Consider the following 26,377-nt stretch of genomic DNA (forward strand, 5'->3'; position numbering starts at 1 on the left):
CCCCGTGAGTGCTCCAGCCCTAGAGAACCCACGGAGTCCGTGCCTATGCCAATGTGTATTACTTTGCATTTATCAACATTGAATTTCATCTGATATTTTGTTGCCCAGTCACCCAGTTTTGAGAGATCCTTTTGTATCTCTTTGCAGTCTTCCTGGGCCTCCACTATCTTGAGCAATTCTAGCTTTTCATTTTTTGAACTTAAATTACCCTTGGCTCGCTCACAGTTAAATCAGGGGTTCTCACTTTGTTGATGATGAAATTATTAATTATTATTATTTGTGCTATAAAGGACACATCAGTCCACCAACTTGCAGGTTCTATGTGATGCTGAACGTGGGATCGTGGATGTTATCAAATTTCTAGTATTCTGTCACAATTCATTCATCCTTGATGGTTTGAGTCAGAGAGGATAGCTCTTACATGTGTAGATTTTAAGTGGTGGGTGGGATTATTCATTATTCTTTTTATTTACTTTCAGTTCCTAAGACAGCTGTGTATCTTATTTCATATTTTTCAGATGGCATAGCCTACTCTCTCAAGATTTTGTCCACGACTCCAATTATAAATCTTCAAACTTCTGCATAATTACACTATAATGAATCCTATAAAGTCACCAGCTCTGTCATTGTAATGACATCTGGAGTACTAAAGATACCTCAGTAAGTCCAGCTGTAATCACAATATTCATTCCCTTAAAAGTGTAAGATATTCCTTGCCTGCTGTGTTTTGCACACTGTAAGCTCAGTCCATCAACTTCAGTGGGAGCAGGTTGGAACCCCATAGCAGTTAATGAGTTGTCTCGCAATTCTTCTTTTAGAATTACACGTGTAAGAGAACATAAGAACGGCCATACTGGGTCAGAGTGAAGGTCCATCTAGCCCAGTATCCTGTCTTCCAACAGTGCCAATGCCAAGTGCCCCAGAGGGAATGAACAGAACAGAAAATCACCAAGCGATCCACCCCGTCACTCACTTTTAGCTTCTGGCAAACAGAGGCTAGGGACATGATCCCTGTCCATCCTGATTAATAGCCATTGATGGACCTATCCTAGATGAATTTATCTAGTTCTTTTTTGAACCCTGTTATAGATTTGGCCTTCACAACATCTTCTGGCAAGGAGTTCCATAGATTGACTGTGCATTGTGTGAAAAAATACTTCCTTTTGTTTGTTTTCAACCTGCTGCCTATTAATTTCATTTGGTGACCCCTAGTTCTTGTGTTATGAGAAGGAATAAATATCACTTCCTTATTTATTTTCTCCACACCAGTCATGATTGTATAGACCTCTATGATATCCCCCCTTAATCGTCTCTTTTCTAAACTGAAAAGTCCCAGTTTTATTAATTTCTCCTCATATGGCAGCCATTCCATACCCCTAATCCGGGGGGGGCAAACTTTTTGGCCTGACGGCCACATCGAGTTTCTGAGATTGTACGGAGGGCTGGTTAGGGGAGGTTGTTGCCCCCTATCTAACCCCCCCTGCTTCTCACCCCCTGACAGCCCCCCTGGGACTCCTGCCCCATCCAACCCCCGTTCCCTGTCCCTGACAATCCCACCTGGGACCCCTGCCCCATCCCTCCCTCCCTGTCCCCTGACCGCCTCTGGACCCCCCACCCCTGACTGCCCCCTGCCGCCCCATCCAACCCCTCCTCTCATTCCCCCCCCGGGGACCCCTGCCCCATCCAACCACCCCTTCTCCCTGACCACCCCCCCGAACCCCTGCCCCTGACTGCCCCCCGCTGCCCCATCCAATCCCCCCTCTCCTTCCTGACTGCCCTCCCTGGGACTCTTGCCCCTATTCAACCCCCGTTCCCTGCCCTCTGACCACCCCGACCCTTATCCACACCTCTGTCCCCTGACCACCACCCCAAACTCCCCTGTCCTCTATCCATACCCCCCTGCTCCCTGCCCCCTTACCGCACTGCCTGGATCACGGGTGGCTGGTGGAGCTACAGCCGTGCTGCCCAGAGCACCAGGCCAGGCAGCCGTGCCGCCCGGCTGGAGCCAGCCACGGCACCGCGCAGCACAGAGCACCGGGTCGAGCAGCGCAGCTGCAGAGCCGCGGCCTGACAAGAGCTTGCAGCCCCGCCGCCGAGAGCATTGTGCCGGTGGCGTAGTGAGCTGAGGCTGCGGGGGAGGGGAACAGCAGGGGAGGGGCTGGGGGCTAGCATCCCGGGCCAGGAGCTCAGGAGCCAGGCAGGAGGGTCCTACGGGCCAGATGTGGCCGAGGGGCCATAGTTTGCCCACCTCTGACCTAATCATTTTTGTTGCCCTTTTCTGAACTTTTTCCAATTCCAGTATATCTTTTCTGAGATGGGGCAACCACATCTGTACACAGTATTCAGTATTGATATAGAGGCAATATAATATTTTCAGTCTTATGATCTATCCCTTTCTTAATGATTCTCAACATTCCGTTTGCTTTTTTGACTGCCGCTGTACATTGAGTGGAGGTTTTCAGAGAACTATCCACAGTGACTCCAAGATCTCTTGCTTGAGTGGTAACGGCCAATTTAGACCCCATCATTTTGTATGGGATTATGTTTTCCAATGTGCATAGGTGCCGACTTCTGCTTGCACCGGTGGGTGCTCAACCCGCCTCTGACTCCAGCCCCACCCCGCCCCCATTCCAACCCTTTCCCCAAAGTCCCCGCCCCAACTCCACCCCCTCCCTGCCCCTATTCCAACTCCTTCCCCAAATCCCTGCCCTGGCCCCGCCTCCTCCCCTGAGCGTGATACATTCCCGCTCCTCTCACTTCCCTCCAGAAGCTTGCTATGCCTCCAAACAGCTGTTTGGCGGCAGCAAGCCCTGGGAGGTAGCAGAGGAGCGGGGACGCGGCCCACGAGGGGGAGGAGGCAGAGGCGGAGGTGAGGCGGGGGGGTGGGGAGGGGAGCTTGGCTGCCGGTGGGTGCAGAGCACCCACTAATTTTTCCCTGTGGGTGCTCCAGCCCCAGAGCACCCATGGAGTCAGTGTCTATGCCAATGTGTATTACTTTGTATTTATCAACATTGAATTTCATCTGACATTTTGTTGCCCAGTCACCCAGTTTTGAGAGATCCTTTTGTAGCTCTTCGCAGTCTGCCTGGACCTTAACTATCTTGAGCAATTCTAGCTTTTCATTTTTTGAACTTAAATTACCCTTGGCTTGCTCACAGTTAAATCAGGGGTTCTCACTTTGTTCCATAATGTGAACCACATCTTAAAGGAGAGATATTATGGACAACTCATGTTCCATTTAACATCCAATCATAGCAACTCAAACAATTGTTTATACGAAGAAATATGCATTTTACACCATTTTCGATGCAATAAAAAGCTGGAAAGCGAGGAGGAGGACGACCCTGCAATATGTAACCTGGCAGCTCTCTGCAGATTGCCAGCAAGTGCCACTTCAACACACATGCATGCAAACACGCTTCAGGCCCCTACCCCGAGTAGATGCCCCAAGTTCCACTCAATTCAGTATCTGTATAAATGAACTTAGAACATTCTTATATTGTCCATCCTCTGAAAAGAACTGAGACTTATTGCTCTGATGCACTTATTCTCAAAGGAAATTAAAGAAATCCTCTCATTTAGTACAGCACAGCAAGTATATCTCACTGGTCAGAGCACATTATTTTACTAACTCCATCATTACAAAGAATCATGAAAAATAATTACCTACCCCTTTTTTTAGATGTTTTGAAAGATAATAAGGCATCTTGATTTCCATTTGATGTCACATTTATGTATAGATGAAAAATGGAAATGAACTACTAAGTCAGATATCCATGCTACCTATGTCGTATATGTTATTGAGATACTGAACACAAGATACCATTTTTATAAAATGCAGGATAAAAAAGGGTAGCCAATAAGTGTGTTGACTTAGCTGTCTAAGCCGCTGTGTCCATTTCCGTGGACACCAAGTGTACCATTTTCATTAGTTCAGCAACCTCTTTAGTAACCAAGAGTTATGAGTCAGGTCCCAAAATGGCACCTTTCAGGTTCTAGTACAGGCTGTGCCATTTTGTAAGTGTCATATTTTTAGAAACATTTAATTAGCATGTAATGTGTGGGCACTTGTTACATCCATTTCAATCAGCCACAGGAAGATAATGAAAAACTTTTTCTATTGACGGTTCACAGGGGAAAAAGCAACAACTAGACAGAAATTTAGAAAACTTTATTTTTGGAATAGTATTTATTTTATATGCTTGTTCTAATATAAAAGAACATTGAAAAACTACAGTACTTGCACAGATAAGGTCCCACTTTTTTCTTCAGCTTTGTTGTAAAGGGATCTTGTCACCCATCATTTGGCCCATGTTTAAATTATGTAAAACAAGCTTTTATAAATTCCAAGATCAATATATTTCCACAATTTAAAACAAACAGAAAACAAAACAAAACCTATTGAAAAAACAGTTGAAAGTATCCTTCTGCCTTGTTTAAAATCCAAACATTGCAACACTGAAAACCTCAATATGAAACTGATTAAAAAGGAAACTGAAATGGATTGAACACAAACAGTAAACACGGGAGTAAATATAGATAAATTGGATTTTTTAAAAAATGATCCCCTTTAATAATCATAGGTCTTATTACTGATATATAAAAGAGAGAAAGAAATGTGCTTATGTACAACATGATTTTCTGAAAGGACACTGACAACTTGATATCCAACCTATTTGAAAAAATGAGTTAAAAGTAGTTTCAAGTTTAAGCCTGGCCTTTGTGTCCATGCTGCCACTTTTTTTTGTGATTTTACAAATCACATTTTCCTGTTTTTAATGTATTTTTAAATTTTTCTCTCTCTCCCATGTTTCACGAGAAAGCCACACAAACAACAGGAGAAACTAAGATCCTGATTCAGCAAAGCGCTCACGCACATGCTTAACTCCAATAAGCACATGAGTCGTCATATGCCACAGCATTCAGTGCCACATCCCTGCCATTACGTACGTGTGCGAATAAATAGGTGCAGCTGGCTTTTGGGTGTTCTTTTGTTGTCCAGAAGACTTTGATGCAGGAATATGGCAGACAGAGACTGATCTACAATCTGTCCTATTCATTTCTAATAGACCCACCACAGTAGTACTTAGGCATCTTATATTACACACCAAATTAAAACAAATCATTTCCATCCAAAGTGTCTCAGACCTCAAATGAAGCCTCAGGGTTGAGGGGAAGCTTTTTCTGAACCTCACCGCATACAAAGGGTAGCCTCTTCCCAACTTTCTGTAAGGAAAAGCACTCCTTCATACACAGCAGTAAGAAGGGGTTAGATGTATAGCAAAGTGTACATGAGGGAACAGAGGATTATTGAGTTATAGCACATCTGAGTACTTTTTTATATTATCAAGTTTTATAAGCGTCTCTTTAAAAAAGATGAAATAGCCCTAGCTCTTTATTATATATGTCTAACACCTCTTCAGAGAACTGCAAAATACTTTTAATATACTGCACATGTGAAAAAAAATACTGGATCAATGGAATACTAAACAGAAACCATGGAACTGTTCCATATATTAATTCATAAAAGTAGATTAAATATTTGTTTTTAAATGTGTAGTTTTCAGCATAACTGGATGCTATACAAGGTTTTTCAAAACTCGTACCCAGAAAATACTACTTTGCAAAAGGTTTTAAAGGGGAATATTTCAAATATGTACAGCATCAGCCTATAGTTTATATTAATAAACTGAAATTCTGATCCCATAATTGTTTAAAAACAATTTTATCTTCAAACAGCAATTAATAAATTGTACATTTCTCATTAAAATCGTCCTTGTTTAGCATCACCCATGGCTCCCCATACATCAAATACAAACTCATCAGGAAATGCGAAGTCTCCAAGAGCTTCATCAAGTGCAACAGCAAATTCATCTGGATTGTTCTTGTCTCTTCCTGCTTCTACCATTGTTGCAGCTTAAAAACAAACAAACAAAAACAAAAATAACCAGCCCACAAACACAGATATATAGAAAGACTATAAAGAAATTTATAGTTAAATTACATGCTCATTGTAACATTTCAAAATAATATATTTTAAACACTGAGAAAGGTCTGCTTAGAGGAGATTTTAAAATGCATCTAACAAGATTTAGGAGCGCAAGTCCCAAAAGAGAGTCAACAGGATTCATGCTCCTAAATCTCCCCCTTAATCACAAGTGCTCTGCTATGTGGGACAGCGTGGTTGAATTCCTAGGGACAAATTCTTCCTGATCTTGTTCATGTTCTGTTTAGTTCTGGTTCATTTCTCCTTTGCTCAGCACAGATTCAGTATCCTTACTACTAACTGTAGTGTCTTGTGAAAGTAAATCCAGGTCTGGGGCTAAAGAACCAGAAAAAGTGACACAGCCCTTCATAACATAATGTCTCTTCCAGGATGTCAGAATTTTTATGCCAGATTGTGACACCAACTACTTATCATAAATTCAGTTATTTTAATTGTGAGATCAAGATGCAAAAGTGCAACACATTTAATCAACTGGGCTTCACAGAACAGCTTTTAGCAAGCCAAAGGTTAAAATAACCACACTGTTGGACACTGGATGATCTGTGGAAGTGGAGAATTCACAGGACCTGAGCATGGAGAGCAACATACAACCTGTACACAAAAGGCATGCAGACTGGTTTCCAAACACTTGCAGAAGTCAGGGTGAATCAGACCCCAATCAGGAGTAGGGTGACCAGATATCCTGATTTTTGGGGCTTTTTCTTATATAGACACCTATTACCCCCCACCCCCGTCCCGATTTTTCACACTTGCTATCTGGTCACCCTAATCAGGAGCATATTCAGCTTGCCCAGCATTTGAAAAGGAACATTGTAAATACGACAAGAAAAAACACTGAAAACACTACATCTTTTCTAGGATGAAAGAATTCAAACCCTGGACAGGAAAAAGTAAATCTCTCTGCTATATAAAAGGCAGAAAACAGAGGGCAGAGCACTCCAGGTTGGCCAAGCAATGGATACAGAAGGAAACAGAGATGTAGTATGGCCCAGTGAATAGACTGGGGCTCAAGAAACCGAAGTTCTTTCCCTACTGGGCCAAAAGCCTTCTGAGTGATGTTGGGTAAGTCATGTCACCTATCTGTACCTCAGTTTCCCCATACATAAAATGGGGATAATGATACTTACCTTGTCTGTAAAGTGCTTTGAGATCTACAGATGAAAAGAAAAAGCTCTCTGCATTATCTGAAATTATCAGCATTATCTGAAATATTCTCATTTGAAAGATGAATACACAAAAATTGATTATAAGAAAATTGCAAGGCAAAGAGAAGATGCCAGAGGGCTTCTGCCACACAAAGCAGAATTAACACTTTCAAAATAGCTACAAGGTGCTTGGGAAAAAACCCTCAAGAATGTATAGGATAAACTTAATCAGTTTACAAAAAGTTAGTAAAAAGATACTAAACATGGAGAGATTTCAGGTGCAAATGAAGATCCAGCGGGGGGGGCAAAAATATCTGATTTGTCGTTAGGAATTTTGAAAAGCAGGTCTCTTTAACATCGTTTCAGAGTAAAGGAACACAAATAGCCTTGGAAATTACGCTGTGGCAAGATCAGTTAGGAAGATTTGCTGTACTGAAACAGCAGTAGTGCTATTAAGGCAGATATGAGAACAAAACTATAGAAAAATGTGCATTAGGCCCTAGTGTATTTGTAAAGCCTTAGAAGAAGGATAGGACGATGCATCCCTTTAAAGCCACTGTATTGTAATCTAAGACAACTAGCACATCTAGTGCACAAGGTTGTTAGGGCGCAGAGCTGACTGCTGAAGCTCTGCTAATAGAGCAACATTAACCCTGTATGTGGGTGTGAGCCAGCATTTACTTTCACAAAACAGCAGAGTATGAGAAAATGTGATCGAGACACAGGTTTCAGATTGGAAACGGATACACTTATGTTAATTATGTTGGGCTCCATCTTCAGCTTCTGCCAAGGAGTAATCGGTGGCGTTCAGGATGGGGGGAAACACGGGGGTGCCCTTTGTACCCTCCCAACCCTGGACCATCGGGGCACTGGTCTAGAACCCAGGATCAATTAGAGAAGGCTGCTCTAACTTTATGCCTGCTACCAATGTCCCCAGGGGCCTGTTACAGCAGTTGGAGATTGCCAAGGCCCAGGGATGCCTTGGCCATGCTGCCTGCACCACAAGAGCACACAAGAGCAGCTCTATGCAGACAAGGACCCCTTAGTCAGGGAGAATCCTTCAGTGGATGGCTGAGATAATATTAGGGATGCTGGGTGCTTGCAAAGCTATGCAAAGCAGTCTCAGCACAACCAAGAACTGGGCCTTTGAATACAGCTTGCTCACTGAGATATTTGTTTAGATGTCACAGCCTCAGGCCATATTCACAACAATGGAGAATATTACAGCCTAGAATCAAATCAATTCAAAAACACTTCTGCTTTTATTGGCTCATGTCTTTTTCTTAAATTGCGAGCTGATATTAACTGAAACTTTGTGATCCATCCAATACTCAAGTCACTGTTTTCCCAAGCACCACAGAGAAAATACTATTGTCACATTTGGAAGGATTCGAAAACCCCTATAAACTTTCCACTTAGAGGGATGTAAAACAACATATGCAACAGTGCCTGACCAAGGTAACAGAAGCATAAAACCACTAGCAGAGGATCTCTACCTGTGAGTTAGGTCTGGAGCCTGTAAATCTGTCTGATCAAAACCATGTGAGCGTCTCCTGGTTTCAAGTTTTCTTAACATGAAACTCCTCCCAAGTTCACTGATGTTCATGAACTTTTGGCAAACCAGAGCTGACTTATGTGAAGATGTGACAAGTTATGAGTAAACTTGGATCGCTCTGGGTGAAAATAATTGAATCAGTAGTTTTGACTGAATTTTACTTTGAGTTTGAATGTGCAGTCAAACGTCCTGGCGAACTGAAATTCCTGAGATTTTCACAGCGCTCGTTGAGATTCCCCCCTGACTCCCAGAAGTTATTAACCCTGTTTAAACTAAACGGTTCCATGCGGAGGAGGGAATAAACCAAAACGTTGCTGCTAAGTGAAATTTTAAAAAATGAGTTATTCAAAGAGCAGAAATAGCATCTCAAAAATATCTAATTAGAGGTTTAACTAAATTTTTTTTAAAAAGTGACCATAGAGCTGAAACACCCATGAGAAATTTCAGCCCAGTCAGTGAGATTTTTCAGAACAAGACCTTGTAATAAAAGTGCTTCCTCAATGGTAATCATAATGTCAGTGCCCCCGTGGTACATTATATATATTATTCTCATTAAAGCAACTTCTTCTGCTCAGATACATGTGATATTATGAAATCTGAAATTTCTGAGAGGAATTATCATAACTTTAGTAGTAGGTGTGTTACTTTCACAATAGCTTGAGGCTGACCTATAGTGTCTGTAGAGCGGAATTACCTTACTACGGTATGTTAAATGGTAGTGCAAGATGTAGAACCAAATCCTTCTTGATTTTCTCAAGTCCCACTAAGGTTCTTGCATGTGTGAGGCTGAGTCCTGCCTCATTCCCTGCACACCTTAGCAGTAAATAAAACAAGGACTCCTCATACACTGAGTACTTTCATTTCATTTTTCACTGTGAGACTAATTTAGCCATGTGTGCATTCACAGTATATGGTTTCCTTTCAATAAGTCCTTTATGGCCTAGTGAGAAAACTCCATGAAGTATGTACTGATCTTTACAGAGTCCAATTTTCCATGGATAATTGCAACAGCAAATCAGACCAGTGTTCGTTAAAACATTAAAAAGGCACTTGTCAGGGAGAGCTATTTCCATATAATTTTTTTAAGTAAATCTTATTGGTTCACAGACAGTGTCAGTTTTCCACTTTTTTACCCCAACTGCTTCTTATAATAGCTGCACAGTACAAGGTTGGAAGGATTTTATTCTAAGGGGGAAAGTGTATTTATTCCCTATTCTCCTCACACTCAAAAGGCCGAGGCATTTTTCCTCAAACTTTGCTAAACAATCCACCTTGAGGCAAAAGCCAAGCCTGGGAAATATCACCCCAAACCATGAATTTCAATAAGTTATAAGAAGTGATTGAAAACGGGGTGTTAGAACAGAAGTCTATTGAAAAGTCAACTATAGTGACCTCTGCTAGAATATATAGACGCATAGCTACTCTGATGTTTTACCCACTTTTTCTTATTTTCTGATATAGTCCCATTCACACTTAACATCTGAGGTGAAGTTTCCTTTGAGTTTCACTTTTGACACCATATAATACTTCTGATGTGCTATGGTAAAAAGGCCTAATGGCCTGTGATGGGATGTTAGATGGGTTGGGACCATAGTTACCCAGGAAAGAATTTTCTGTAGTATCTGGCTGGTGAATCTTGCCCATATGCTCAGGGTTTAGCTGACCGCCATATTTGGGGTGGGAAGGAATTTTCCTCCAGGGCAGATTGGAAGAGACCCTGGAGGTCTGTCACCTTCCTCTGTAGCATGGGGCATGGGTCACTTGCTGGAGGATTCTCTGCTCCTTGAAGTCTTTAAACCACGATTTGAGGACTTCAATAGCTCAGACATAGGTGCGAGGTTTTTCGCAGGAGTGGGAGAGTAAGATTCTGTGGCCTGCATTGTGCAGGAGGTCAGACTAGATGATCATAATGGTTCCTTCTGACCTTAGTATCTATGAATCTATGAGTCGTCCGATCTGCCTGCCATTCTCATTCAACTTTTTATGCACTTTCACTCCTAGACAGCAACCGGCTAGCACTTACTGCACACTTAACTATTTGGAGGCTTCATTGCCACCTAAGTCCTACCCCATAAACGAGCCTAAGTCCAGCTTAATAAAATGACTTTAGAAGTCTGAACTGAATCAACAATTTTTATTTAGCAATGAATAATGCGCACTATGATTTGCCCACATCAAAAATATCCAAGCAATATGTGGTTCTGGCCTGTGCCTTTAATAAAAAAAGAGAGAAATAATTCCCTTTCCTAATACCAATGAGACATTCCAGACAATATATTTCAAGTGCATCACTGCCTTTAGCAGGTGGTGAGAATCCCTTGGTTTTGACTACATGTCTAACACAACCATCCAAAATATTTAAAAGAATCCCTAGAAACCAGTTTCTTTATTGTTTCATTTTAATCAGGTGCCAATTTTAACTAGGCCACAACCTACCAAAGACAGGAACAGAAACCACATAGATTCTGTTTTTAGACACACTTGCTCTTTTCTTTCCCACAAAATGCCTGTTATTCTCCCTCATAATTAACTAACAGTCATATTGCATCATAAACATACACTGGGTTTGCAGTACTCAGAAAAGACATCCCCCTACTCCAAATAACTTACAGCATAGAATATACAAGACAAAAAACACAAGAACACAAGAGGACAACAAAGATTCTTGGGGAAAGGCCGTTTAATTGGGGGAGAGACAGGAAGCAAGTGAAGTCAATAAAGGAGAGTGATGATACTCAGAGCAGTTGGAAAGGAAAAGAGCTTTCACAGAGTCATGTTGGATAGATTGGTGGGAGAGCAGGTGAGAATAAGGGAGGCTGAAAAGAAAGATACAAAAGTCAAAGAGAGAGATGACCAGGTACAGAGAAGCGTTTTAGCAACAGGGATACTGAAGATGGTAGAGATTTTGCTGATAAGATGTTAATGAGATACTATTATGTGAGAAGGAGATAGAGACACAAAGTACTACACTTAGGAGGGGAAAAAATCATATGCCCAAGTACAAAATGGGGAATAATCAGCAAGGCAATAATACTGCAGAAAAAAATTGTGGGTTATAGTGGATCACAAACAGAATGAGTCAACAGCATGATGCCATTGTAAAAAAGGCAAATGTCACCCTGCAATTTATTAATAGGAGTGGCATATGTAACACACAGGAGGTAACTGTTACACTCTGCTTGGCACCGCTGAAACCTCAGCTGGAGTACTGTTTTGGGCCCCACATATTAAAAAAGATGTGAACAAACTGTAAAAAGTCCAGGGGACAGCAACAAAAATTATATGAGATTTAGAAACATGTCCTATGAGGACATGTTGAAAGAAATGGGGAAGTTCAGTCTCGAGAAGAGAAGGCTGAGGGGGAACATGATAACAGTCTTCAAATATGTAAAAGGTTGTTATAAAGATCAATTGTTCTCCATGTCCACTGAAGGTAGGACAAGAAGTAATCAGTTTAGTTTGCAGTAAGGAAGATTTAGGTTAGATATAAGAAAAACTTTCTATTAATAAGGATAGTTAAGTACTGATACAGGTTACCTACAGAAGTTGTGAAATCCCATTAGAGATTTTTAAGAACAGGTTAAAGAAATACTTATCAGGGTCATTCTAGGTTGTACTTAATTCTGCTTCAGCGTGGCTGGGATGGACTAGATGACTTCTTGAGGTTCCTTCCACATTTCTGTGATTCTATGACATCAGGGTTGAAAGCCTCAGAGAAAGTAAGAAGAGTAGAACTGTCAATTGCGATGAAGAATAGAGGTGGTGGACGGATAAGAAGAACTGGATGGAAGTTTTGGGCAGAGTTGAGATAGTGGTAAGACATCCCAATAGACATGTCAGAGATGTTTAGAGATATGAGACTGGAGAGAGGGGTGGAGGTAAAGGGTTGAAAAGTAGATTTAGGAATAATCTGAATAGAGGCAGAGAGGACTGATGAGGTTGCCTAAAGTGCTAGAGAGGGTACTAAAGGAGCAGAAGAAGGGACCAAATACAGCATCCTGAGACATACTAATAGATAAGCAACATGGAAGGACAGGGTGATTTTCCGTAAGCACTGGAGAAGAGATCCCAAGTTGGAAAGGAAGTCATCTTTGTCATGAACTTTCCATCAATGGCAGAAGAGTTCTTCTGGGATTGGGTTCTATTGACATAAGCTTCCCATCCTCTTCTGTCCGATTTGGTAGTAGGAGCAGTCTTCCATGATCAAACCATCACCAGGATAGAAGAAAGAGTCCCAGGTAGCCCCATGTGTCTGAGACCTCAGCTTTAGAGGAGCAATTCTATAAGTGGCCTTCACTGTCATCATTCAGGGAGGAGTCTCTCTTGCCCCACCAATCAAAGAACAATTTCCATTCACTCACCAGACACCACACACCAGTGTTAGAATCGTTTGTGGAGGCCTTCACTGGCTCATTCATTTTTAAATAAGAAGCAGAGTCTATTGGCTCAGTTTCCATTGTACCCTTAAAATTGTTAAGAACAATGCATTTCCAAACTCGGGGACACATTCTGCATAGACCTGAATGGAACTCTAGTAAAATGGTATATGGGACAGATTTTTAAAGGCACAAATGAGTTACATGCATAATTGCCACTGAAAGCAATTGGGAGTCTAATGGCCCTTTGTGTCTTTGAAAATGTTCCCCTAACACTACCTGCCAAATTGCATTGCCACTGAGTTTAAAGCATTGTACCTATTTAGGTATTTATGTGCACTTAGTCATTCCTGAAACTTCACGCTGTACAAGATCCTTAACTGGACAAATATTATGGCTTGATCTTATTTGACTCCATTATGTGTTATAATGGATGCTACTTTCTCATTTCTTTTTTAAACCTCTGAATTAAAATTAGGAGCATTGTATTCTAAACACAATCACACTATGAAAGATGTCAGTTTAATGGAGATTGAATAGCAATATTATCTGACATCAAAAGCCCCTGGAGAACAGAACAGAATGGGGGTAGGGGTCAATGATAAAGCTTTTAATCGTTTGTCTGTTGAATAACTATCACGCTTGTGGTGATTTGTATTTTTGGCTAATCTGGGATAAGTAATGAGCGAAATTCCTAGTTGAACAGTTACTGGCATTCTCTGAATGAATCCTTTCCTCATATTTCATTTCCATGGGCAACTAATCACATTTATAGTAGTGTATGAAAATGAAATTACATATTGATTGAAAAGATTTGCGACAGCTGATAATCTTTCCACTGCTAAGGAATCTTAGGTGCTTAGCGTTGTGTAATAGTGTAACTAAGATAAAATTCTGTTTTTGCTGCCTCGTTTTTACCACTGGCCCTTGATACTTCTGTTTGACCACTGAAAGAGATATCTTTGTGGTATAAACCAGAGCAATAATACACACTATCCAATAATCCACACAACTACATATACATATTGCATAGAAGAGGAAGGATTTGATAGGGATTAATTACAACAACAAAGCAGAGGAATATAATTTAATCAAATAGCAGTTCTAAATACATTAATTAAATACTCACCTAGCTCAGTATCTCTTATTCCCATGTATGTTTCAAGAAGGTCATCTACTTTTTTTATTGCTTTTTCTTCAATTTCAGAGTGCTTTATTGAAACAAAACACTTAAGAGTTTAAAATGCTACATCTTGGTTACAAATTTCAAAAATTACAAGATACCCAAATTAATCCAGATTTTGCATTTAGGATCTGATTTATTCCCTTTTTATTATGAATAAATTGCAAGCAAATCTTCTATCTTAATGTTTTGGGTTTTGGTTAAGATTTACCCTCGACCCCCAACCCAAAAAAGTCAAGGGTGAAATAGTAATACAATACAATACAGTTAGTGAGAAACATCTGACTTCCCGGTGACTCTGCATGAGTAGAACAGAAGATATATATTTCAAATCCCTCCATCTGACAGGTGGATTCAGCATTTTGGGCATGCACATCAATGAAGTGAGAAGCATGTGATTCACTGTCACAGAGCTAGCCCTTTAAGGGGAGTCAGCTACTTAAGTAGTTAGCTAGCCCCAGGCAAAGCTGGGCTGGCTCCTTCCCTTCAGCAGAGCCTGTTGCAGGCAGGCAGGGCATCTGACACCTCTTAAAGGGCCAGCCCTGTGACACTTACCTACTTTTTGGCTAAGATATGCCATTGCTAGCTTACTATATGGCTGGAAAACAGATGTGACATGCCTTTCACTTCCCTGACAAATGCCAAAAGATTCAGTCATCTTTCATGTTTCGAGTTATCAGTAATGAGATATAATAACTGAAAGCGACGAAGGGTAATGCTGAAAGATGTTTCCTTGGTCAAAGATAATTTAATATTCCTATAAACTCCAGATAAAGGATGCTGATAAATTTATTACTGAAACTTATTATTATTATTACTACCACCTTTAGCACAGAGGAGTCCTATTCATGGACCTATTCATTGTGCTAGGTGCTGAACAAACACAGAACAATCTAATCTCTGAATGATTTAAAGGGTCAGATATTTGCACAGTATACATAAGTATCTGTATTGCAGACTCCAAGCATTCAAAAATCATGAGTTAGACTCTCTAAAAAAATCACGATTATCTTAAAAAATAACGTTTATTAAAAGGAATACATTTTGGAAACTTTTTATTTGCCTTACGGGCTTTGAGCTGTTTGGGGTTCATATTTTCTAGGTTTTCTCCATAGCCATCAGGTTTAGAAACTGTTTTGTTAAAATGCAAGTTGAAATTCTCACATAATCGTATGGCTCTAGGAACTGGGGCTTTAAAAGGGCGGTGGGGGAGGAAGGGAGAAATAAATATTGTGAGACCTGTAATAGAATCACGAGAGTTCACAGCATTGATATGTATGCCACAAGAAATATGGTTTTAAATTTATTTCTATAAATATTCCACATTTCCTAATGAGCCACCTTGTTCCATTACCCACTATTTTTATTTCTGACATCAGTACTGACTGTAGCTTTAAACAAACTTTTAGTGACATTTAACAAAGTAAGAAACACTGAGATTTTGCTGTGCTGGAATTTTTCAAGAAAATCCCATTTTGCCACATAAACTTTGCTGAAGGATAAATCTGATGTTTTACATAAATTTAACAGATGCTAAAAGTTTCAAATGCTCTCATTACTACCCCAGTAGAAACATACCACTTCCTCCACAGTGGCAGGACCTTTGAATCTCAATCGAAGTGTTTCTCTTCCCTTGGAGATTTTAGCCTCTGATAGAGTTCCACTTTTTAACCTTGGTTCAATCATTTCTAAAAACAAAAGTACAACCGTTAAATGTACCATTTAATTAGAATTAAATAAGTACGCTTTAGCTGACTCAGTAGCTTCAACTTTTAGATCTACTTAAAATCTAGAGCAACTTGAATTTATAATTTACAATATTTTAGATATAATTTGGGCCCCAATTGTGCATTAAGAGTCACTACACTGGACCGCTCAGCCCTTGTGGAATCCTACTCAGATGCTTTACAAGCACAAAGAAATTACTCTGCAATAAAATTAAGACTCTCCTTTGAAAAATGCATCTATGTAGGCATAGTTCATTCTACTATATTTGTGCATATTTGAATAAATTTAGTTCTCTGTTCTAGAGCAAATCTTTATTCATTAAATAGTATTGGGAATTGGTAAAAATCATGCAGCTTTTACTCGGGCAGAATTCTCAGACTTCAGTCCTGCATTGTGGTCCACACTAAGAGGTAGATTCCTGCTCAATAGGTTTAGCTTTCTTCCAGGATTACATTGTTATCCCTTTTTGACCCAAGAGGCTAGTCAAAGTGCAGGGCCTGGGGATGTTGCAGTTGCAAGTACAAATTGATGGTATCTGGTATTTTCTTTGATGCAATCTTGTTTATTTACAAAGAATGTACAAAGTCCTAATTCTCCAAACTCAGAATCAAGAACAAAAGGAGCAGTTTCTTCGGTTACAGCTCCAAGCCTCTGTAGCCAACAGACCCAAGGGATCTCTTTCTAGTTTCTTCCAGGGCCACACTGTGGTCACCAGGTTCTAGTACAGAGGTTCTCAAACTGGGGGTTGGGACCCATCTGGGGGTCGCAAGGTTATTGCGTGGGGGGTCGTGAGCTGTCAGCCTCCACCCCAAACCCCGCTTTGCCTCCAGCATTTATAATGGTGTTAAATATATAAAAAAATGTTTTTAATTTACAAGGGAAGGGGGGTCGCACTCAGAGGCTTGCTATGTGAAAGTGGTCACCAGTACAAAAGTTTGAGAACCACTGTTCTAGTACCTCACGCTCTGTTCTGATTTCTCTGTGCTCTGCCTTCCTACCTCCTCCCCCACACTTACCGAAAAAAGCACTTGCGCGGGTTCACACACTTCTTTTTCTTAGGTGGGGGCTTGTGTTTACAATTATGTTAATCGAAGGGTGAGTTCACACCTATCAATCTCAAGGAGGTTTTAACTCAACCCATAACAAGACTTCCCCAGCTTGGAACACCCCCACCCCCAACTCAGCTTTGGTTATCGTCCCAATGAAGCCTAAAATGGCAATATCCAATAACCCATCCCAAACAGAAAGAAAAGAAAGAAATAAAAAATTATACAAGGTTGACTATTTACATATGTACAGTGTTGTCTATCAAGATGTTTTCACATCAGCCCCAAAAGAATTTTATTCCCACCCAAATCTCTTTGGGGTTTTTCTCTTCCCGGGTTTCTTTTCAATCAGCCCCTGAGGAACATCTATTGTTTTTGTGGAATTTGTAAGCTGCGACTGACCCTGCACATTTTGTTTTGATGGGGCATTCACCTCCGTAACAACTTTTCCAGCCTTACCTTCCACAGCTACAACCTCAGATTCAGGAAGCAGCCAAGCTGAAATTTTGTTCCCCTGATATCTTCTCAAATGGTCCTTATTGGTAACTGTGTTCAGTCCTGGGACCCAACTGGTCCCTGTACACCACTTTATTTATTTGGGTTAGTATTGTACAGGGTGCCTCCCAAGGTTTATCCAATTTAGGGCTCCTACCCTACTTTCTTCTAGGATTGTGTACCCAGACCACGTCCCCTCTTTTTAAAAGTTTCCCCATATGAACTTATATAATACAAACGTTTTATCTTATCAGAGACTATCAACTTTTCCCTAGCAAAGGTTTGAACTTTTTCAGTTTTCGATTGTAGGGTTTTTACATGGTCCAAATGGTTCGAATCCATTTGTTCCTCTTCAGGAACTCCATACAAGAATTTTTCTGCCGTCCTTAGCTTATGCCCAAACATGAGAAATCTTAGGGTACACTGTGTACTCTGAATGACTGCTATCCTATAAACTATCAAAAGGAATGGGATTTTTGCTAGTTCCACTCTGTTTGGTACTGTTCTACAAAAGTAGCCAGCTAAAACCCCCCCAGAGTCCTATTCCATCTTTCCACCATCCCATTAGATCCTGGGTGTGCTGTGGTGGTAAGAATTTTGCGAATCCTTAGAATCTTACAAATCTGTTTAAACACTGGATTCAAAGGTTCTCCCTTGATCTGCGTGTAACTCACTCAGGACTCCAAATCTGCTGAAAAATTCATTCACTAGGACCCCTAATACTGTTACAACTTCTTGATTTCTTATTGGATAAGCCTCAGGCCATTCTGTGAAGCAGTCCATAGCTACCAGCCACTACTGATTACCAGATACCCCACAAGATACTGCTGCAAAGCAGCTCTCCCAGTTTTAGGGGGCCCTTCTTTATAATGCAAGCATTGTATTTCCTGCACCAATTTTATAAATCCAGCCTGCATTCAACCCAGCAGAAATTCTCCCTTAGCTTAGCTAAGGTTTCTGCAATCCCCAAATGTCCAGCAGTTTTAAAATCATGACACAACTACAGAACCACCTTTTCTAATGTATCTGGTGCAATTAGCTGGTACCTGTATCCATCACCCACTGGTTTATCTCATCTCCCAGGGGTAATGAAAGCCATAGAACCAAACTGTAAACCCTGTATATGATGGAAACCACTTCAAGCCAGGGGGTGCGGGAGCAACCCAGCCTCCCTAGTTCCAGCACCTATGTCATCTCCTATACAGTATTTTGTCTTTAAATTCCAAGCTTTCCTACTGTGTCCAGAAAAGTTTTACTGTGATATTATATTATGAATTGACATCACAATTGCCAACTTTCACATGGTAAATAAGCATCCTGACTTTCACAATAAGCCAAAAATCAAGCGAATCCTATTTCAAAACAAGGCCAAAACAAGCCAATCCCTAAGAACCCCAACCCTCTATGTGACTAGATCCCCACACGTGCAGTCTGGGACTGTGATGGGCCTGCTGTGCACCCCTCACTCTTTCCCATCCCCTTCACTTACCCCTGCTTGTCAGGAGCCGATCAAAAAAAAAAAAAAAAAAAGCAACAAGCAATGAGCTACAAAACAAGCAACAAGCCAAAAAGCAAATCACAAGCCAATTAAGCCAAAAACAAGCCCAATTTCTGAGTTTTTTCCCACGGGTTTTGCACGTCTGGTTGACACTACAGTCCAGGGTGGCTGGAATTAACTTTCCAGTTGATTTTTCCAATCACACACTATCCTGATAACAGGGTCATCTCTTTGGGAAGATTTTAGTTGGTCTGGGATCCATTCTGGGGTAGCCATCCCCATTGTTCTAGCAGATGAGCCAGGAACATGGACACTTCTTCAAATCAGAGGTAGAGCAGCACACCCATCCTCCTGAGCAACTAACTCCTTGCTCTTCTGCTTGGGGCAGTGTTTGCAATTAGCCTCCCAAGAAGGTCAGCTGGACAAGACATCAGCATTAACATGCTTATGGCCAGGCCTGTGTGTGTTTGTGAAATCATAGCACTGAAGTTCTCCAACTACCAAGCAAGCTGTCCCTCAGGTTCCTGAATCTAAAAAGCTATTGCAGGGAAGCATGCTCCATCCTGACCATAACCCTCCTCCCATACAAATAGTGATGAAGACATTCTATAGATTTAACCACTGGAATGTAACCCAGGAATGCTTCCAGTCAGCTATGATGCAATTTGTTTTAAAGGTTTAGCATATCATCAGTATTCTTCCTTAATCCTACTCTCTTTTTAACTGATGCAGTTGTGCTGATTATAGGTTATATCCAAGCAAGCAAACAGTATACAACTGAAAAAAATTATACAACTGAGGCCAGTGGTTAATTTGTGCCAAGGCTGAGCCCCAGCACCTCCAGGCTTGGCAGTTCAGAGCCCCGGCACCTCTGGGTTTGCCGCATCAGTTATGAATGTAAAAAAATTGCTTAAGCCCCGGCACCTCCTTCATTACAAATTAAGCACTGACTGAGGCTGATAGTGAGGAAGAAGCATCTCCAAATTTACAACATGTACAGAATGAGGCTGGAGTTCCTAGGAGTTCATACTGGGTGTTGCAATAATGTCTCTCAAAATTCAGACTTCTGCAGCAAGAAGTTACCACCCTCTCAAGTCTCTGGAGTTCTTGTGTCAATACTGCCCCGAACCCAAAGCACTAGTATATGAAAGGGGTTTTGAAACATGTATATGCTAAGAGCCTGTTTCAACTCTGAAAATGCTACATCACGCTCTGCTGGCCACTGAAGTGACTTCCCTTTCTCACCCATCCTATGCAGTGGTTTTGCAATATTGGCAAGCCTATAAATGATCCTTCTGTGATAGGAGCAGAGCCCTATAAAACTTTACATATCTATGAGTGTCTGGGAAGTTGGCAAGCTCTGTACAGTCTCTTTTGGGGGGTGTGGTGAAGGAGGGACAGTGGAAATTCCCTCCTAACCAATTGTGTGCCCAAGGTAGATTACCTTTTTTTTAAATAATTCACATTTCTGGGAGTTCAGTTTCAAATTGGCCACATTCAGTTTAGTGCTTCCCCCATCTCCCAAACTCAGAGAGAAGCTTTCACTAGACATCTTCAACAGTCTGTCCTGGCCAGCCTTAAATTTATAGAAGTCCTTCTTTTTGTGGCCAGATTTGTCATAGTACAAGCATTTAACTGAACTGTTTCCTTTAATTTTTGCATTATTGCCAATTTCCCTTGTTCTACCAACCAAATTTATCATCTGTTCTAATCATTCAATACAGTCTTGAGCCAGATTAGAATCCCCTCTTTCATCATACATATTAGACACAGAGCTATACTTACAGAACTCACGGTTAGGGTCCTATCAAATTCGCAGTCATCAATAAATGCATCACAGACTGTGAAATCTGGTCTTTTGTGTGCTTTTACCCTATACTATACAGACTTCACAGGGGAGACCAACATTTCTCAAACTGGTGGTCCTGACCCAAAAGGGAGTTGCGGGTGGGGGGGCGGGGGGTCTCAGTATTGCCACCCTTTCTTCTGCACTGCTTTCAGAGCTGGGTGGCTGGAGAGTGGCAGCTGTTCGCCGGGCTCCCAGCTCTGAAGGCAGCACCCCACCAGCAGCAGAGCAGAAGTAAGGGTTGTAATACCATCCCATGTCATCCGTACTTCTGCGCTGCTTCCTTCAGAGCTGGGCGGCTCTGCTGACTGAGGCTGCTAACTGCGGGCCCAGCTCTGCAGGCAGCAGCACAGAAGTAAGGGTGACAGTACCGCAACCCCCCTTACAATAACCTTACAACCCCCACACCAACTCCTTTTTGGGTCAGGACCCCTACAAATACAACACTGAAATTTCAGATTTAAATGTCTGAAATCCTAAAATTTACAATTTTTAAAATCCTCTGACTGTGAAATTGACCAAAATGGGCCGTGAATATTGTAGGACCCTACTCAAGGTGACCAGCTTCCATCTTCCTCACTAGTACAGTCTTCTGCTTCCTTTTCTGGTGCATTATTGCAAGAAAAGAGGCAAGTTCTGTGGCAAACACCACAGCCTCTTGGAGTGTCTTTGGCCTCCTTTCATTCATCTTAATCTGCAAATCCAAGTCCAGCAGACCATCTATAAACTGATCTATTGCCAATCTATCCTGGAAGGTCTTGGTGGTACCTGGGTATGCCAGGAACAAGTCATATTGCCAGTCCAGAGGGGGTTTCTTCTTTCCCTCTCCTTCTCCCTCTTGGCTATGCATGCACCAGATCCAGTTGATGGCTAGCTTCAAACCGCCTGTCAAGGGCTTGTACCAGGCCTGGATAACGCTCTCTCTTTTTTGGGGGTAAGTTCTGTAGCATCATCAGAGCTGGGCCACCCAAGTTGGCTGCTAGAAACACCCTTTTCTGTCCCTCTTCCCAGCCATTCATTTGAGCTATAATGCTGAATTCAGATAAGCCTACCACGGAGTTTTTCCCTCAAAGGTTGTGGGCTTTTGCATCATTTGAGCTGGAACAGCCAGACCTCTCCCATCTGAACCTCTGTAGGTTACAAATGGAGTAGAAAATGATTGTAAATATCCGGTCTTATTCAAGGCCTCTGGCTGGCTGAATTCATCATCCAGGGGGTTGTCTTCCACTGTGATCGGTGACGCTCTTATTTCCTTCCAGAGCTGAATGTTCAGCTCCTTAAGTCCTTGCTGGGCTTAGGTTGGCATAGCTACCACACACAAAGGTGTGGATTTTTCACACCCCAAGTGTCACAGCTGTGTCAGCCTACATTTTAAGTGTAGATCAGACCTTAGCTTACAGCTCCAAGCCTATTCAATGAACAGACCTCAAAGCTCTCTCTCTAACTTTTTGCAAGGTCACACTGTGCTCCCCAGCTACCGCTTTGCTTTCTTGATGTTTTGCCTCTACCTCCTTCTCTATTCTGTTGTCAGTTTCCCTGGGCTCTGCCTTCCCTCACCACACATCTACCCAAAACAATATTTAGCAAAAAGCCCCTGGATGGGTTTACATGCTCCTTTCGTCTTAGGTGGCATCTTATCCTTATAATTATGTTAATTGAAGGGTGAGTTCATTACTATCAATCTCAACCCTTTATAAAGCTGCACTGAGCTTATAACAACATCCTTTCATTAAGGCTGTGCTGTGAGCACCATCGCTACTTGGGTCAAAGCGGCAATTTAACTAGGTTTGGAACTAGATGAAGGTTCTGTCTGCTTCTTCTGTGCCAAGCACCTGGATCAGTTTCAACCATGTAGGATGGGATTCTTGGGGTGAAATTCTGGTCCTACTGAGTTTTGCCATTTACTTCAATGGGTCCAGGATTTCATACCTAGTGCTCATCTATCCCTGGGCCTCCTGGTTTAATTTTGGGTAAGACTTGAGCTGCATTTTAGTAGTTATAGAAGAAAGCCTGAGACCTCTTAGACATGGCATGTCTCAGCCTCACAGCAGCAGTGCCACTTAGGATAGAATTTTATCTGTAAGGTTGGCAGCATTGTTCTGATCTGTCAACCCATAAGCAGCTGAACTGGCCTTAATCTGTTTACTGATGTGGGTGTTGCAGGGCTGATTGTACAAAAATGGACTTCCTATCTTCTTAATCTGGTAATACTCTCTCCACCATTTCATTCCTTTGTGCTGGTGGGAGCTGGGAGAATATGCTGAAAAAGTATCCCAAAAGCTTAAAATTCAGAACTGTCAAACTGTGGCCCATTATCACTGTTTTGTTCTTCTTCTGCTTTATTCCTGATTCATGTGGAGTCTGTTTTAAGCCATTAATTAGGAGTCATTTGCAGTCTGTCCATGTGCTATCAGCTGCAAGACTGGAGCAGTTGTGCACTGATTGTAGCGGACTAATGCTTTATAGACTGGTACTGTTTAAGGTGTGAATGTTACCTTAGCTTTGTTTTTTAATGTTTACATTATAAGAAAATGTACTTGACAAATCTTAACTCTGAGTTAATGAAGATTCTTTGTTTGGGAATATCTATACATACACACAGATATATTCACAAATATATATATAAACTATGATACAGATATATATAAACTATGATACAGCATTAGTTCTGTATGTGTTAAATTAGTTCATTACAGGTACAGTACTTAGTTCAATGCTGCACATATACTATATTTATGACAAAATAAAATAGAAAACCACTGTTTATGAACTAGCTAGAAATCCAAGTTAGGAGAAGATTGAGTAGCTATATAATCTCAAAATAAATACTGTACATTGAGAATAGGCGGCAGTGTGGGCTTACACTAGCCCAGGGGTCGGCAACCTTTCAGAAGTGGTGTGCCAAGTCTTCATTTATTCACTCTAATTTAAGGTTTTGCGAGCCAGTGATACATTTTAATGTTTTCAGAAGGTCTCTCTCTATAAGTCTTTAATAGATAACTAAACTATAGTTGTATGTAAAGTAAATAAGGTTTTTAAAATGTTTAAGAAGCTTCATTTAAAATTAAATTAAAATGCAGAGCCACCCAGACCGGTGGCCAGGAACCGGGCAGTGTGAGTGCCACTGAAAATCAGCTCGCGTGCCGCCTTTGGCACGTGTGCCATAGGTTGCCTACCCCTGCACTAGCCTTTTGCTTCTGGAAACTTAAGTACAGCATTCAGGTCACAAGTAAAAATGGTACTACAAGCATACTACAAACTTTTCCACCACTCATAATCTATTTAAGAAAGTCTCAGAAATGAATAGCAGGGGTTTTACAGGTCTGAACTGCATACAGAATTGTCACAGTGAACCTTTCATGAGCACCAAATCCATTCACTAACTTTTACACATTGTAAAATATTAAATGACTGTTTCAAATGAGATTGAACTATCCAGAACAGTGAATTTTAATTTTTTTAAGTACTGTAGAAATAATTTTACAAACATTCTGAATAAATGTTGATGCATCAGACTACACAATTTCCAGATAACACTTTGTGACGTTATCTGATTAAAATATGACCATATAGATAATTGTTGCAACCACTGTTATATATTTGCAGCAAATATTGTGCAAAGGTTGTCAAGTAAGATGTCTATGAAAAGGTTATGATTATGCTATCTGTATGCGTGTATCATTTTTGTATTTAAAGTGATAAATATTGGCATTAAACCTGGATTTCAAATGTTTGCTCCTGGGGTAACACCCACGAAGTAATCAGCCAGATATGTCATGTAAGGTATCTGCAAAAATGTTATAATTTGCCAAATACGATAATCTTGTTTATACATTTGTATCACCTTTGTATTATACGTTATAGATATGTATGTCTGTATTTCAAACTTGTGTTATGCTTCTGGGTGACACCCCCACATAGTTTGGCATTAGCACTGCCTAGCCTGCTTGACGACCCATTAAGGACCATCAGCTATACAACTGACCTATTGAGAGAAGACAGATACACCTTATGACTCAGCAAGGCATGCAGGGACATGCCCATGGACAGAACTCTAAGGCTTCCAAGCCATGTGCTGAGCGGCTTGTGTTTGAAACTGAGGCTGTATGGCAAAAGACTATAAAAAGCAGCTGCATCTTCTCCATTTGGTCTTCAATCCTGCTTCTTACCTCTGGAGGAACTTTGCTACAAACTGAAGCTCTGAACAATGGACTGAATGATCCATCCAAGCCGTGGATGTACTCCAGAGACTTGACTTAAGCCAGCAGTTTATTCCATCACTACTATAAGCCTGAGCCAAGAACTTTGCCATTACTGTATGTAATTGATTCCTTTAACCAAATTTTAACTTTCACCTTTCTTTTTATAAACCTTTAGATTTCAGTTAATAAAAATTGGCTGTAGCGTGTATTTGGGTAAGATCTGAAACATTCATTAACCTGGGAGGTAATGTGTCCAATCCTTTGGAATTGGTAGAATCTTTTCTTTTATATGATATAAAATTTACAAAAATTTTCATCATATTTGATGTGGGTACCTGGATGGAGGCCTGAGGCTGGATCACTTTAAGGGAACTGTGTTGTTTGGACTTCTGAGTAACCAGTAAGGTAATAAAGAAGGTGTTGCATGCTGGCTTGGTAAATCTAGCTATTGGAATATCCACCAGCTTTATGGGGATTGTCTGCCCCATTCTTTGCAGTTCACCCTTTTTGAGTGACCATAACTCGTCCCCACTAGGGCCCTGGTCACACACTTATTACTAAGAAATCCTTTCTTCAGTTACTAAAAATCTGTCTCTCTGTTTCAACATACATTATTTCAGCATATGACTGAGCTAAAAAAAAAAAAAAAGCATTGGTCTCTATCTAGAAAGTGATACAAAATATATTTTACTCTTTTTTACAGAATTTTTAAAAAAGTCTCGTATTACTTTAATTAACTGCATTACTTTAATTCTTTCCATTGGGAGCTTTACACTGTCACTTTATGCCTGACTTTTCATCCATGCTATTATATGCTCATGCATAGGGAAAAAACAACAACTTGGTTATCAATTTTAAGAAAAACAGCCTATTTGCATATTCTCTTGAAAACTGCTTCATAAAATTAGTGACTAGTGTTCCTAAAGAGATGCATTATTCACTTTAGCACTATTACTCATGTATTATATGAGGAATTAGAGTGGAAAAATACAGAGTGGGGGGCTGTAAGAAGTTGTAATATAATTAAAATATAATTCCAAATGCAAAAGTAGAGTCAGAGTACCCAGGAATTTAGTAGTCTAAAGCCTTTAAAATTGTTCATTATCCTTCCAGAATTACCCCTCAGAAGAATTCCCTGTCCATGACATTTTCTTAATAATCTTGCTTTTAAAAAGATGAATCTTTAGTATTTTACATTCATTTTATTCAGATGGGTTCCAGTTGATTGCTTTATTAGTCTATAGAGTCAGATTATGTGAGGAGAATTTCTACTTCTTTTCAAATTTAAAATTCACT

General features: G+C 40.8%; 1 protein-coding gene across 1 annotated transcript in view; it reads right to left on the reverse strand.

The window, feature by feature from the left end:
- Nucleotides 1-4,156: 4,156 nt before the first annotated feature.
- The window catches only part of GIPC2 (GIPC PDZ domain containing family member 2), a 51,114-nt gene continuing 28,893 nt past the window's right edge, over nucleotides 4,157-26,377 (reverse strand). The window contains exons 4-6 of the mRNA XM_048862296.2: nucleotides 15,845-15,954; nucleotides 14,213-14,294; nucleotides 4,157-5,916 (exon numbers count right to left, since the gene is read on the reverse strand). Of these exons, the coding sequence (XP_048718253.1) occupies nucleotides 5,765-5,916; nucleotides 14,213-14,294; nucleotides 15,845-15,954 (344 nt within the window). The 3' untranslated portion in view covers nucleotides 4,157-5,764. The remainder of the gene's footprint in view (nucleotides 5,917-14,212; nucleotides 14,295-15,844; nucleotides 15,955-26,377) is intronic.

This window comes from Caretta caretta, chromosome 8 (assembly GCF_965140235.1).
Source record: "Caretta caretta isolate rCarCar2 chromosome 8, rCarCar1.hap1, whole genome shotgun sequence".
NCBI classification, from domain to species: domain Eukaryota; kingdom Metazoa; phylum Chordata; order Testudines; family Cheloniidae; genus Caretta; species Caretta caretta.